Genomic DNA, 12,888 nt, shown 5'->3' on the forward strand with positions numbered 1-12,888 from the left:
AATACACCTAGGTTGTTTATCTTTAGCTAAAAGGGTTTTCTATGCCTGGTAAAGCCCATATGTAAAGTGGTTTGGTTTAGACTTCGTTGTGTTCTTGCGATGGACTGGCATGAGGTGAGAGATGTAATATTTATCTAGACTTTGTTTCCGCTGCTAAAATAAAACGCCAACCACCAAATAAAATTATTTTCTCTACGTATGCCTTAGTTGATAATTCTTATTTAGAGAAGATTACGTTCAGCCTCAAACTGAAAGGAAGTCCAGGGTCTGTAATCGCAACCTCCTCGCCACTATCCATTAGGTCTTTCAATTTTTTATCAAGATTTGGCCTCGTCATTTCCATCAGCTGTGGCGGCCCTGCATAGTAAAGTTTCCGGCGTTCCGTTGAGAGGGTTGGCTTTTTAATTTGGCTACATATTATCAGCATCGGGTATTGTGTGGGGTGTTTAATGGCCTTACATGTCAGGCTTCTCCTTCAACCGCTCAATAAACTCATCCAATGTCCACTCGCCACTCGCCTCATAGTCTGTCGCCAAGGTTCCACAAACAGGGCATCCCTCTTTCTTCTCATGCTCAAAAGTATGAGTATAGACGCCTTCATCGCCCATATACATCATATAATTATTCATAAAAGGGCTGCAACTTGTTATAATCTTCAAAGCCTCATTGCAGCACGATGCCGCAATGATGGCATTCGTGGATGCGATGGCTGGAATGATATTCTTGACGACTCCTTGAGTCATGCTGTATGTCACACCGGTAATATTGAATTCCTTCGCACGCTCAAGAGCTTTTTCATAAAGCCATGTGATGTGTTCTGGATCATCGTTGTCAAGTTTTTTATCTGGAATTGGTAAGTGGCTTGTTTAAGTGAGATCGATGTAGGGTCAATATTACCTCCCATGATCCGTGGCCACTCTAGGATACTTGCCCACTCGATGCAATGTGCCGGTTGGCGGGGTATAGACGCAAGTGTACACATTGGTACTGCAGCCCTCGGGGTCAGCATATCTAGCGAGCATTCGTAACACGAGCTCAATGTTGGTAGGATGACTCTCGACTGTCCCTTAAACCCTATCATCACCACAATTAATATCTCACCTTCCCACGTGATTATGAAAACTCACCCTCAGTACCGCCATCTATCAAGGGCTTTAGGCTCTCCTGATTCTCCGGATCGACCATATCAACCAAAGTTGCGTTAATCCATCTTCGAGCCTCCACTGAATCTAGCCCACAGATAACCAGCTGAAATTGCATGTAATAATCGGGCCCTTTGTCCTGGATAGCACCGTAGTATGGAGTTATGGTAACACCCTTCACACGCCTCATTACGAACTCGGCTGCCACAGTAGCTTTAGGCTTGCCTACATCTGCGGCCCGAAAAAGAAATTGGCGGTTCAAGTTGGAGACATCAATTGTATCTATAACATATTCATGTCAGCCGAGCCATACACCCAACCTGGACGAGGCAAAACAAACCCATATCAATAACATGGATGTCCGTAAACCCAGACAGCGCCAGATTTTTGAGAACCTCGCATCCTAGACCCCCAGCCCCGCTTTGACAAAAGTTAATATCTAGCTCATGAGGCTATAATCTATTCATAGCTTAGGACTTAGACTTTATATACATACATAACCCTACCGCAACCGTTATTAGCTATAACCATTCGAATAGCTTAGCGGGACAGGAAGTGTTTCGCCCTCCCGGGGGTCTTACAGAATCTTACTCTTCGCCAAAAATGCCTTCTGTTCGTCTGGATCATAGCCCTCCTCTGTGAACGGTCCCACACGGGAGAGAATTCTATTGAGATGTTTCCTGTTCACCGGGGTTATATTAGCTATCTAGGGTGTTCAAATTAGCTATCAGAACTAATGGGTCGTGAGTGCTTTACCATTTGGGGTGATCAGCAACGGGCATATTCGTCTTGTCTTTTGATTTTGGTTATAGGTGAGTAAAGTGGGTAAGATACAGCTCGCTCGGCAATCAACGAAGTTGTCGTCTACATAAGCTTTGGTGGGGCTGCTTGGGGCTGAATAGGTGATTCTTGGCATCGATTGGTACTCTAGGTACATACAATAGTACTACCTACTTCTGGAAACCTCAAACTAAATCTACTGCACCGGACAGTGCACTCTAGATACCCCCCAGCAATACATAGCATTTTGGCAAACATAACTACATGCAGGTGCATAACTCAAAAGATAGAAATAAAGAAGCGGACTTTGCGGGTATCATTGTTAGGGCGCTTCGTTACCTGATATTCTAGAGTAGGCCACCGTATCTACTATTGCACCTATTGATAAAGATGCTATGAATAAAGAAATGAAAGACTAGAAAATGGGATAGATGCTACTCTGAGCTCAACCACAACATATTTCATAGGCTCATTATTTCGTGCAATTTTTGCGATATCGTAAAATTCAATTACAAGAACGCCCGCCCCACCCATGAACATTTTCATTGATGTACCAAACAAACAAAAATTCAACCGTGTAGAAGCATTGTTAATTTAACGCTTCTTGACAACTGGTTTCGGCTTTGCTTCATCGTCCTTAATAGGATGAAGCATGACCTTAATTGGGTATTGCGGGTTGTTAGATTGATGACCTTTGCTCCAATCATAAGATATAGCGTAGGCGAATATGGAGCCATTTCTATTGAATGCGGTGGCAGGGATCGTTCCATTGACAGAAGGATAGCCTTTGAGACGATGCTTTGCGTCCTTGTCCCTGGTAGGGAGTTAGTGAATTTGCGCTTGCCAAGGTAGAAAGAACTATGTACCAGAAATGAAAAGTTCCATCTGAACCGGCAGTTGAGAATGTGCCGTATGTTGGATGGAAAGAAATGGCGTTTACGGAGAAAACGTTGACGTTGGCCATGGGAGAGCCGACGGGGGCTTCCCGGTGACATTTAAAAGAGAAATTCATGCTGTGTAGCTATTAGCGGTGTCCACTACAAAGAACAGTTCAGGGTTGGAAACAGATGACATACTTTGATTGCTTCTCGTCCACATACTGAATCGCACATCTTCCCTCGATACTCCCTACCGCAAATCCGGTTGCATCTGGAAAGCAGCTCACAACCCTAGTCTGCCATTTCAACGGGCTTGGGATTGTCTTCCAGATCGCAGTAGGATTCGCAAGATTGACAATTTCAATCTGCTTCTCAGCTAACCCAACAACCATCAAGCTCTGCGCGACATCTAGAGTATAAACCCTCTCAGATAATTGCAATGTAGCCACAGGTGCTTGTTGTCTTAAATCCCAATACTTCAAGCTCTTGTCCCAAGACCCCGTTACCAACATTTCCGCTCCGTTCGGTGGCTGGATGAAACGACAAGCTCGAATAGGCTGATCATGGACTGCTACCTGGGTGCTCACGCCAGATTGGAGGTCGTACATGCGAGCTGCTTTGTCTGCACCTCCAGAAATAACTTTCGATCCGTCCTGTATGTTTTTTCAGTACGTATCCAACCACATGTGGTTCAAAGATCGGAGGAAACGCAAACTCACTTTAGACCAAACTACCGATAGCACAGGACCTTCATGATCGTACGCGGCCTTTCCAACGGAGCTCCCAGTATCAGAAATTTCGTATATTCTAACCTTCTTGTCCCAACTCGCAACAGCTAAGTGTTCCGACTGCGAAGAAAACGAGATGTCGGAGACACTATCCTCTGGCGGCGATGAGAGCTCTATATCTTTGCTTAAGTCGCCTTGGTTGTTTGCGTTGGCAGCGGCGGAGGGGCCAGACTGAGCAGTATTTCCGCCGAAGAAAGCCATAATGATTTGTTAATTCTTTGCGTCTTCCGTGGGATAGGAGATTGTTGGTAAGGAAATGGGGTGAAAGATGATGGCAGTGGTGTTGCGCGACTGAACGGGCGCGCAAATAGATTTACGCGCTGTGACTAAGGTAACAACAGCCGCACACCTAACCCTGATGATGTCAATGATTGCTTTTTCTACAGAAGGTACGGTGCAGCCAAAACCAGCCGGCCAGAGCAACCGACTCCCCTTCACCCCATCGACTTTCAACAACGCAACACTTGTCCAAAAATATAAAATGGGTCTAATCATGGTTGTAAACATCCCCATAAAAGGGGATTTAAAATAATTAAGAACTGGCTGCACTATGACCTCTCAAACATTTGGTGCAATCTGCCCGAAAAAAAACATAGGTGTGAAATAATAACTTTAATAGCTTTATGCCAAGGCGGCCACATTAATTTTGGATAATTCTTACCATATTTGGATAATTAGATGATCATTATTACCCGATTAGGACTAGTTTCTGGCTTGAAAAGAACATGAGGGTTGATTTTGACTGTCCGGCGCTGTACCATCTAGAAATTCTAATTCCCTCTTGACTCAATATCAAACATGGATAATTACATATGTATAGCTGCTATACATGGGTGTCGATCTAAGGGGACCGTCCGCACAGCCAAACCCTTACTCCAACCCCAAATTTCCCTAAAGCTCAGAGAACCTTGGTGAGGGCCCCGAATTAATTTTTCGACCATTTGTCCCATCAATTGAAAGCTGGAGAAGCTGGTAAGGTCTTCTTGCGTTGCCACACAGGCCCCTTATACTAGACCGACAGCCCTAATATTTAACCGGAACTGCTTTGTACCTTTGTACATACATGTTAAAAGAAATTATAAATTAATACGATACAATTACCGTGCTGTAGATACTTAATACCACATTCTGCGAGCCCGGTTAGACACGGTGATAGTCTATAGCCTCAAGTACAACTGGTTAGACTTCTAAGCCCAGTGTAGGCAGAGATAGTCGAGTGATCTCTCATGATTAAAGCACATTAAAATTAACACTCACGTGCAGAGCCATCGATAAAGGCATGCCCATTTATTATTAATTAAATATAAGGGTGCCGTGAAGGCGTCTCCTCGCCAGAAACCCCATCAGTCTAAGTAGTCTAAGCCATAAAAGAAAAGAACAATATCCTAAATAATCTTTCGAACTCCGTAAAAAATGAATAACAATCATCAGTAAACCAGGTAACTGTCGTGCATGCATATATATATATAGCACACCAATAACTACTAGTCAGAACTCAAGTCTGAATCGCAAAGATCCTCGAGTCGGCCGCGTTTCTTCTCGGCTACTGGGGCCACCGTCTGAGTTGCATTGATATCGAACCAAGGGCCATCCGCCTCGTCGTATATGTCTTCTATATAGTCATTGAAATGCAGCTTCTCGCCAAGATCCTGGCTTACATCTAGGATTTTCCTAGCTTCTGGCTCGCCCACATTCAAGTCTTCCATTATGAGACGCACACCGAGTTCTGGTACTAGAACTGTCTGGATAAATGCACTTACACCTCCTTGCCCGATTAATCTGTCCTTTTTAGCAGCATCACCGATAAAGGACCCGAGCCTTCTTGTGATTTCGTGGAGCCTATAAAGAAAGGTTCAAAATAAGTAAAGTGGTGGATTAAAAGAACTGGGGAGTGGTAAAGGTACATACAAAATTGAGGAGCCTCTTGGACCATAATAGCCGGGGTATTGTAACCGAACATCTTTACGTAGTAACATCGCTGCATTACCTCTTGTTTCCTTTTGCTGTAACACAAGCACATCCCTGAATGGAGATGTAACTTTATTCGTGACGATGTCAACCAGAATCTGGTGGTGGCGCTCTACCCTTTTCTTCAGTTCTCCCCAATTGATTACAGGATACCCCCTCTTGTCCCATTGTTCTTGGAATCCTGCCTCCTTATGTTCATTGCAAATTATAGACCATTCTGCCATCCGGATTGGCTTGAGCTCCCCGTCGTCATATCTCCAAGCATCCAATGTGCCGATTGGGAGAACCTCATTGCAGATAACGCAGAGGTCGGGTATGCTTATTGCTTTTCGCTTTTTTGCCTGTTCCCGCAACTTAGTCTCTTGTAGTATAAGACTGATCTCGTCCATGTGCCGCACTTGAGAAGATGATTGTGATTCGTTAACAGAAAACTCAGCGTCATCTAGCGATGAAAACCCGCCATCCTTTCCAATCCAATCTTCTTTCGAAGTCAAGTCAATTGCTTTCGACGCCTTTCTTTTTTTCGAGTCTGTCATCAATTAACATGTGGGGCGGGCCAAAAGATACTTTGAAGTTCATTTCATACCTTCTTTCTCCGAACCCTTAAAGCTAGCAATGTCATCGTCGGAGTCATCTACATAGTAAGACCGTGCTTGTAATTCCTTTTCTTCGAATTTATGGTTGTCTAGATGTCCACATCAGCTTTTGCTATTAGTAATTAAAATTGAAATCTCACGCTTCAGATTGGAAGAATTGTTGGACGGCGCGAATTTTGGACTTTTTGGTTCTGGTGTTTTGCCTTTAGATAGTTTATATATCTCCGTCGGATCCTTAAACCCAGAAAATTTTGATTGCGGGAATTTTCCTCCGTTGCTATAAAATGTAAGTTTCTATGTGCTGGAGGGCGTAGGTGTAGCATACTATCTTTTTTGGGCGGCAACGGTGGAGGAATTCTAAACTCTTTCTGGGAAGCAAAAATTTTGGCAGAAGCATCTTCCTTGATTTCTTTCTCTGGAAGTGCAATGAGCATAGTAGGATCCCTGAATCCAACTGGCTGCGTAGTGCTAAAATTTGATGACTCAGATTTAGATTCTTTCTTTTTCTCGTCCTCGGAGTCTGAGTCCAAACTTGTCTTTCTTTGAGTACTTTTTCCTATTCAAGAGTCAATAATGTCCATGAATGGCAATGCGGTAAATAATTACATACGGTTTCGGTCACCAAATGTCTTCCTTTTGTACGTTAAGGGTTTCTTCTTGGTCGGCCCCATATCCCAACCATTCCCTAATAATGGTTTCTTTGCCATTTTCTCAACCCCTTCGGTATTAAAGCCTGCCCCTCGGATGTGTTGTGGATTCATCCGTCTTCTTTGTTTTTCTCTTAGCATCATTTGTGTTTCTTTTTTCCACTCCTCATCCTCTTTTTCTTTGGTGTTTTTGCTCTTCCATACTGTTGGTTTAATATCTCTGCTCTGTTGCTCATCCGCGAGTGGAGTGTCGTCGTCCGAAAGGTTCCCCAGCAATGATTTCGTCTTGGGCTGTTTAGGTGTAGGAAAGTCTTCAACATCGCAGTAAACGTCCTCCGGTTCATCGCTGGCTTTCGCGCTGAGAGATGGGGTTGGAAGGCGAGCGGGGGCGCTTTGTGATGATCTGGTGACAGATGGTGCCCGGGTGCTTATGGATTCGTCGTCTTCATCGTCTTCTTCGTCCTCGAAATTTACCAATGAGCCATTACCTCCTGAAGCGAACCTACTGTTCTGGACAGATGTTCCCGGTTTCTTTGTATTAGTATCTCGGGATTCAAGGCCTGTGGAGTTTCTGAAGGTAGATAACAGCGAACCCTTCGGTCCATCTGTCGCCCGCATTCCTACTCTCCTCTTCCCGCCGGTAAAATCGTATTTGGGTGAATTGAGCATAGGATTCCTGTGGAGTTAGCCTGGCCAAGAGAGGTATCCGTGGATATGGGGTGGTGATCGCTTGTATGTAAGTTGTATGTAAGGTCCTAACTTCACACTTTAAAGGGTACTCTAAGTGCGGCTCTAAGGCTAGAACTCTGCATGGACGAGCCCACGTGACCCCTTAGATTGTCCGTTGCCAAGATGATCTGACAGTGTAGGTACTAGTAGAATGAATAACAAAAAGACTTGCTATGATCCCGTTCTTTTAAGGATCAAGAGAACATTCTACATCTGTTTTAATTATTTTGAACTGCTTGCAATTGATTTTATTACTCAGATCTCTACACAGAAAATGTCCACGAACTCCCTTCAAGCTAGCTAGTTGACCTGTCTGTATTTCAGGCCATAATAAAATAGTCCATAAGTAGCCTGAATTGTCTGTCAGATAATGTATTCTATTTGGGCACGCAGGAAAACTCACCAGCACGCTCAATCCCTTTACATTTCAGATTCTTGGTTAGTCTAACAATCAGAAAGATGCATATAGACTTCACAAACTTACAATTGGAAGAGGCTTGCCAGTCTGTATAAAGATATTAGTCTAACGAATATCAAACTTGAATTTGTCTAGCCTACCTTGATGGCCCTGGGAAGGCTGGAAGCTCCTAAGATTAACGAAGCAAGTAAAGCTGTCTATACGTTGTAAAACAGTTTGGTCAGTTTTCTTCATCGGCACTAGTCATACGTATTTTCTAGTATACCTCGATACCGTAAGGCTGTCCGTTCTTGATGCGAAGCCCTCCGTATCCGTAAAGAGCGCCAACGCCCACACCGGCAACTAGATATATCGGATCAGTAACACTTCATAGATGCGCTATCAGAGATATTGGAGAATTACCGACGGACGGAACAGAGCCTGTGCGACTATTTGTTTGTTTCCGGACGTGTCAGATATCAGATAGCCTTTTGTCTAAGGATTTGGTCTCATACATGTATCCCATAGTTCCTCCGAAAGCGCACAAGGCACCCAGGATGAGAGCGGGAAGATCAGCCTATGCAGGATATACTATGTCAGAAATCTTCCGCCAGATTTAAGAAAATAGTTCAGCCCTACCATTGTTAATTTGGGTTGGTGTTATGTTTGTTTGCGCGGGGTTGGAAGTGATGAGTGTTATCGTTGGTAAACGAGTGGTAGGGATATTCCGAGGGAAGCTTGCAACGCGGCTTCATGACAACGTCGCCTGTACCATTCTCCCATCCTAACCCTCGTCTACTCCAGCGTCAGTAAAATCCACACCAACAACTGCAGAACCATACCGAAACCTCAAAGAAAAATTTACAATGGCACCCAAGAAGAATAGTACTTCTACTGTCAACACACCGGCGCCCTCTACACCCTCTGCGCCCGCGACAACAGCTGCTTCCGCACCCTCAAAGGCTTCTGCTTCATCCTCAAATAACCCATTCACCATCTTTGGCAAGGTCTACCAAAATTATACAAGCACCACAGCTCAGCGTACTAAGCTGATTGATGCCTTCTTGGGCTTCTTGGTTATCACGGGAGTACTGCAATTTATTTATTGTGTGATTGCAGGGAATTATGTATGTCGCATCAGCTCTTAAGGCCACGATAGCCTTTGTTTTCCCGTAGGATGGTGAAACAAAGCTCGGAGACGTTCTTTCACTAACATTTTGCAATAAATAGCCATTCAATGCTTTCCTAGCTGGTTTCTCTGCGACTGTGGGTCAGTTTGTATTGACTGGTATGAACCGTAAACCCGGCTCTCTTTGCGCACTATTGATCAACTAACATCAATCTTCTCAGCTTCTCTACGTATACAATCCAACCCAGTAAACAAAAACGAATTCTCTAGTGTTTCTCCTGAACGGTTTGGCTCCCCTCCGATAACTTTTCAAGCTTTATTGAGAAAATGAGGCTCACGGCATTCTATAATAGGGCATTCGCGGATTTCGTTTTTGGCAGTGTCCTCCTCCACCTTTTCTGTACCAACTTCATCAATTAGATCTGAGTATAACTTTCTTTCCTCTTGGTTCGTTTTTTGTATTGTATGGATGTTTAGGTCTATAACTTTAAAAGCTTCAATGGGACACCAAAATTCCTGTTCTACGGAAGGATAATATATGAAGCTTAAATTACGACACATATATATGCTGATTGGCCTCATCTAATGAATTCAATTGAATAACCTTTTATAAAGTATGCGCAGTGACTCCAATGGCTGGGCATATTGGGTGAACTACTTGTATATACATGTATAGTTGTGTTATGTCAAGCCCTAAGATCCGGCCTCTAATCCAGTTTGAATACTTTCCGAATCGCAGCTCCAAAACGTTTAATAGCTTCAGTCATGGCAGCATTCTATATAATAAAATCTAGTTAGAATTAATTATCCATGAGTAGGAGCGAAGACCATTACTAACCTCAGCAGCAGCAAACGTAGCTCTGAAAAACATTTCGTCGTGCTTAGCATCCTTATCCGCCGAAAACCAACTTCCCGGAGAAACCAAGACATTTTCGGCTACAGCTGCGAGGAAAAGTTCATTCTCAATTGTGCGGATAGACTTGGCCCCGAAATCGGGGTGCTTTTCGACCGCAATCTTGATCCAGTGGAACATTCCTGCCGCAGGAGGCGTCCAGCTGGCAATTTCTGCAGGCAGATAGTCCTCACACGCGTGCAGTAACACATCTCTTCTTTGCGTATATTCCGCTCTAAGGTTAATTAACCAATCCAGATAACCAGCGTGGCCCCATTCTTCGTCCAACAGTTTATGGAGAATCACCTGCGCAAATCCGGATGGATTCTGAACAGAGACTTCGTTATGCCTGATCATTCGCTCACAGATCTGTGCAGTTGCGGTAATCCATCCCACTCGAGATCCCGGTGCAAGGACCTTAGAAAAAGAGTCAACGCGAATCACACGCCCATCGACATCCATACGAAGAAGAGATGGAACAAGAGATTTGAGGAACTCTTCGCGGTTCTTAGGCAACGGTACAGCAGGAGCATCTCGTCCAGTGTAGGGCTGCATTTGAAGAAAGTAGTAAGGCTCGTCTTCAATGATAATCAAATCATGTTTTTGAGCAACCTTGTAAATTTCTTCTCTGCGCTCCGTGCTCATAGTTGCACCAGTTGGGTTCTGCCCTGATGGAACTGTGTAGAGTAAGAATGGCTTTGGCGCACCCCGAGCACCCTCATCCCAATTCTCAAGGAGCTCATCGAGGGCTTCGGGGAGCATTCCTTCGGCATCCAACTTCACGCCAATCATTTTGCAGCCCAACGGGAGAGCAGTTTCTACAGCTGAAGTAAAAGTGTACTCCTCGGAGATGATGAAGTCTCCTCTGTTTAGGAACATGCGGTAAATCATGTCTAGGGCAGATGTACTTCCAACACTTGTGACGCACTGCCAGTCTTGATAAGGAGGGTCGTGAACGATCTAGAGGTGATTAATTAGCATTTCTCCTCTGAATACCCCTTGAACCCAATGTCCTACCTCAGTATGCTCAGTTATCCATCTAAGGATTTGAGCTGATCCTGTTCCTTGTCCATAGTTGAGTGAAATCGAAAGATCAAACGCAGATTTGCCTTCTTTAACGTCATGCTTTCCAATATGCATAACTTTCCCCGACTCTAAAGTTTCGGCTTCCGAGAACTTTCCAATGGAAGGGATCTTGACATCTATGTACTGGAAGGGGAAGTAACTGCTCGAAGGAAGTCCACCACCGAGAGAAATCATTCCTATGAGCAGTAATAAGCTAAAAATCTTATATAAAGAGGAAAATTCTGATGCATACCAGGAATAGACAGATACGTAGCTGCATTCTTCAAAGTTGACGCCTGACGGGATTTGCTCTCTCCATTCAAACGGTCTACAACACCCATTGTTATTATGGCCCTAAACCCTTACAAATCTAATGATTGAATTGTAATATTTTGTAAGCTTTATGTAGCTAAGGAATCACTCACGGTCCCATTTCTTTGACATTGGCTTCCATGTAGCCTGTTTGAAATCGAAATCAGAAATGCATAAAGAAGGGAGGCAGCAAGGACAGAACTTACCGTTGATTTGAAAAATTCACTGCTAGTAGATGCAGCTACTCCTCCCTTGAAAGGGCCAGATTTTGATCGTCTTGCAGCAACATCGTCACAGGTAAGAGGATCCGGAATTGTCGCGGCGGTGGTATCGCTGGTGGCATGAACACCAACTTCTTGAATGCTAGGAGGGGACATGATTGCAGAGATGAAAATTTAAAGCTAATTAACAGAACGGAAGAACAAAGGCTCGGAGGCTGCGGGGAGGCAGAATTTAGTGTTCAATTTTCGGCTAGTGTAGGCTTTAAGTCACGGGGACGACTTATGACTAGTAGAAAGTAGTCTGTATTTAGACAACCTTCAGGTAACAAATCGTATAATTGGTGTGAAAAACGAGATGATGGCCAGTACAAGAAGAAAAAAAGAGCGAAGTCGAAAAGGACGGAGGGAAGAACAAGATCTTAAGAAGAATGAGAAAGAGATCCCATGATATACGATACCAGCTAAGAATTACCTGTATCGACGCAGTAGTACATGGAGTTACTAAGAATGTGTGAGAAAGTGCAGGATGGGCACGCAATTGGCTAGCAAGTGGCCTCCATGGCATCTTAAAGTGCGAATGCAGGGCACAGATCAAGGCCGTCGAAGGCATGCAGTGTATTGATTCGCTGTAGTCACCCATGTAGGCTTTATCTTACTTAAGGTCTATCAAGAACAACCACTCACCTAGAAGCTCGGCTCCCTGCGGCATTACGATGACCATCATCCACACCAGCGGCATTCCCGAATCTCTCGCTTCAAAACCCGGGAGGCGCCCATGCATAAATGTCCGGAATTGGCCGACTCGATCCGACCGACCCCTGGAATGTTATCTACGCTGTAGCATACTTATTATGATACGTACCTGCTACTAGATCTGATACTTAGAGTACATGTCCTGCATGTATGTAGGAGCTGTGGAACGGTATTTCTCTGACGTTTGTGGACGCGACTGATATTGCATGCCATACAAAAATACGCCAAGCTCATGGTTTTGGGTGTATGCAATAATAGCCCAGTTCAAAAACGTCAGCGAAATACTAGTAAATACACGCCAGCCGACCATGCGCGCCCACGGGGCCATAACACACGCACCTACTCTAGCTTGTGCTATCCCGCGTCCAATAAACTGATACAGTCCCGCGGCGCCGTGGAGCTGCACACAACGTCTAGCTACTCTAGATGTAAATTCTAGAGCGGGTAACTTCGGGTCATAATATATCACTCGGTCACTTCTGCAATTGACTACTGGCGTGTCGACATAAAAGCACACGTACTTGTGGTAATACAGGTTAGAACGAGGTTTACCGGATTAGTGATGCCAATTCACCAATCGCATGCGTATCA

The 12,888-nt window shown here is 44.3% G+C and overlaps 6 protein-coding genes across 6 annotated transcripts; 1 reads left to right on the forward strand and 5 right to left on the reverse strand.

Moving 5' to 3' along the window:
* Positions 1-217: 217 nt before the first annotated feature.
* LAJ45_07632 (uncharacterized protein) lies at positions 218-1,924 on the reverse strand (the record flags this gene model as incomplete). The annotated part of the gene is made up of 8 exons (XM_046117188.1): positions 218-410; positions 460-844; positions 898-1,074; positions 1,128-1,424; positions 1,483-1,562; positions 1,639-1,644; positions 1,724-1,822; positions 1,899-1,924. The coding sequence occupies 8 exons, from the start codon at positions 1,922-1,924 to the stop codon at positions 218-220; spliced, it is 1,263 nt and encodes a 420-aa protein (XP_045969484.1).
* A 592-nt stretch (positions 1,925-2,516) lies between these two features.
* On the reverse strand, positions 2,517-3,789 carry LAJ45_07633 (uncharacterized protein; the record flags this gene model as incomplete). The annotated part of the gene is made up of 4 exons (XM_046117189.1): positions 2,517-2,736; positions 2,789-2,935; positions 2,999-3,453; positions 3,520-3,789. 4 exons carry the CDS (start codon positions 3,787-3,789, stop codon positions 2,517-2,519), a joined length of 1,092 nt encoding a protein of 363 aa, XP_045969485.1.
* A 1,283-nt stretch (positions 3,790-5,072) lies between these two features.
* On the reverse strand, positions 5,073-7,468 carry LAJ45_07634 (uncharacterized protein; the record flags this gene model as incomplete). The annotated part of the gene is made up of 8 exons (XM_046117190.1): positions 5,073-5,427; positions 5,497-5,897; positions 5,955-6,085; positions 6,143-6,241; positions 6,293-6,343; positions 6,394-6,429; positions 6,478-6,708; positions 6,763-7,468. 8 exons carry the CDS (start codon positions 7,466-7,468, stop codon positions 5,073-5,075), a joined length of 2,010 nt encoding a protein of 669 aa, XP_045969486.1.
* A 360-nt stretch (positions 7,469-7,828) lies between these two features.
* On the reverse strand, positions 7,829-8,567 carry LAJ45_07635 (uncharacterized protein; the record flags this gene model as incomplete). Its single annotated transcript, XM_046117191.1, has 8 exons — positions 7,829-7,879; positions 7,932-7,946; positions 8,013-8,033; positions 8,087-8,143; positions 8,212-8,288; positions 8,349-8,374; positions 8,441-8,502; positions 8,565-8,567. 8 exons carry the CDS (start codon positions 8,565-8,567, stop codon positions 7,829-7,831), a joined length of 312 nt encoding a protein of 103 aa, XP_045969487.1.
* A 224-nt stretch (positions 8,568-8,791) lies between these two features.
* LAJ45_07636 (uncharacterized protein) lies at positions 8,792-9,474 on the forward strand (the record flags this gene model as incomplete). The annotated part of the gene is made up of 4 exons (XM_046117192.1): positions 8,792-9,052; positions 9,156-9,213; positions 9,276-9,339; positions 9,408-9,474. 4 exons carry the CDS (start codon positions 8,792-8,794, stop codon positions 9,472-9,474), a joined length of 450 nt encoding a protein of 149 aa, XP_045969488.1.
* Positions 9,475-9,761: 287 nt separating this feature from the next.
* On the reverse strand, positions 9,762-11,700 carry LAJ45_07637 (uncharacterized protein; the record flags this gene model as incomplete). The annotated part of the gene is made up of 6 exons (XM_046117193.1): positions 9,762-9,830; positions 9,893-10,906; positions 10,964-11,208; positions 11,265-11,339; positions 11,437-11,470; positions 11,530-11,700. The coding sequence occupies 6 exons, from the start codon at positions 11,698-11,700 to the stop codon at positions 9,762-9,764; spliced, it is 1,608 nt and encodes a 535-aa protein (XP_045969489.1).
* Positions 11,701-12,888: the final 1,188 nt, after the last annotated feature.

Source organism: Morchella importuna (genome assembly GCF_003444635.1).
Source record: "Morchella importuna strain M04M26 chromosome Unknown Morimp01GS025, whole genome shotgun sequence".
NCBI lineage: Eukaryota > Fungi > Ascomycota > Pezizomycetes > Pezizales > Morchellaceae > Morchella > Morchella importuna.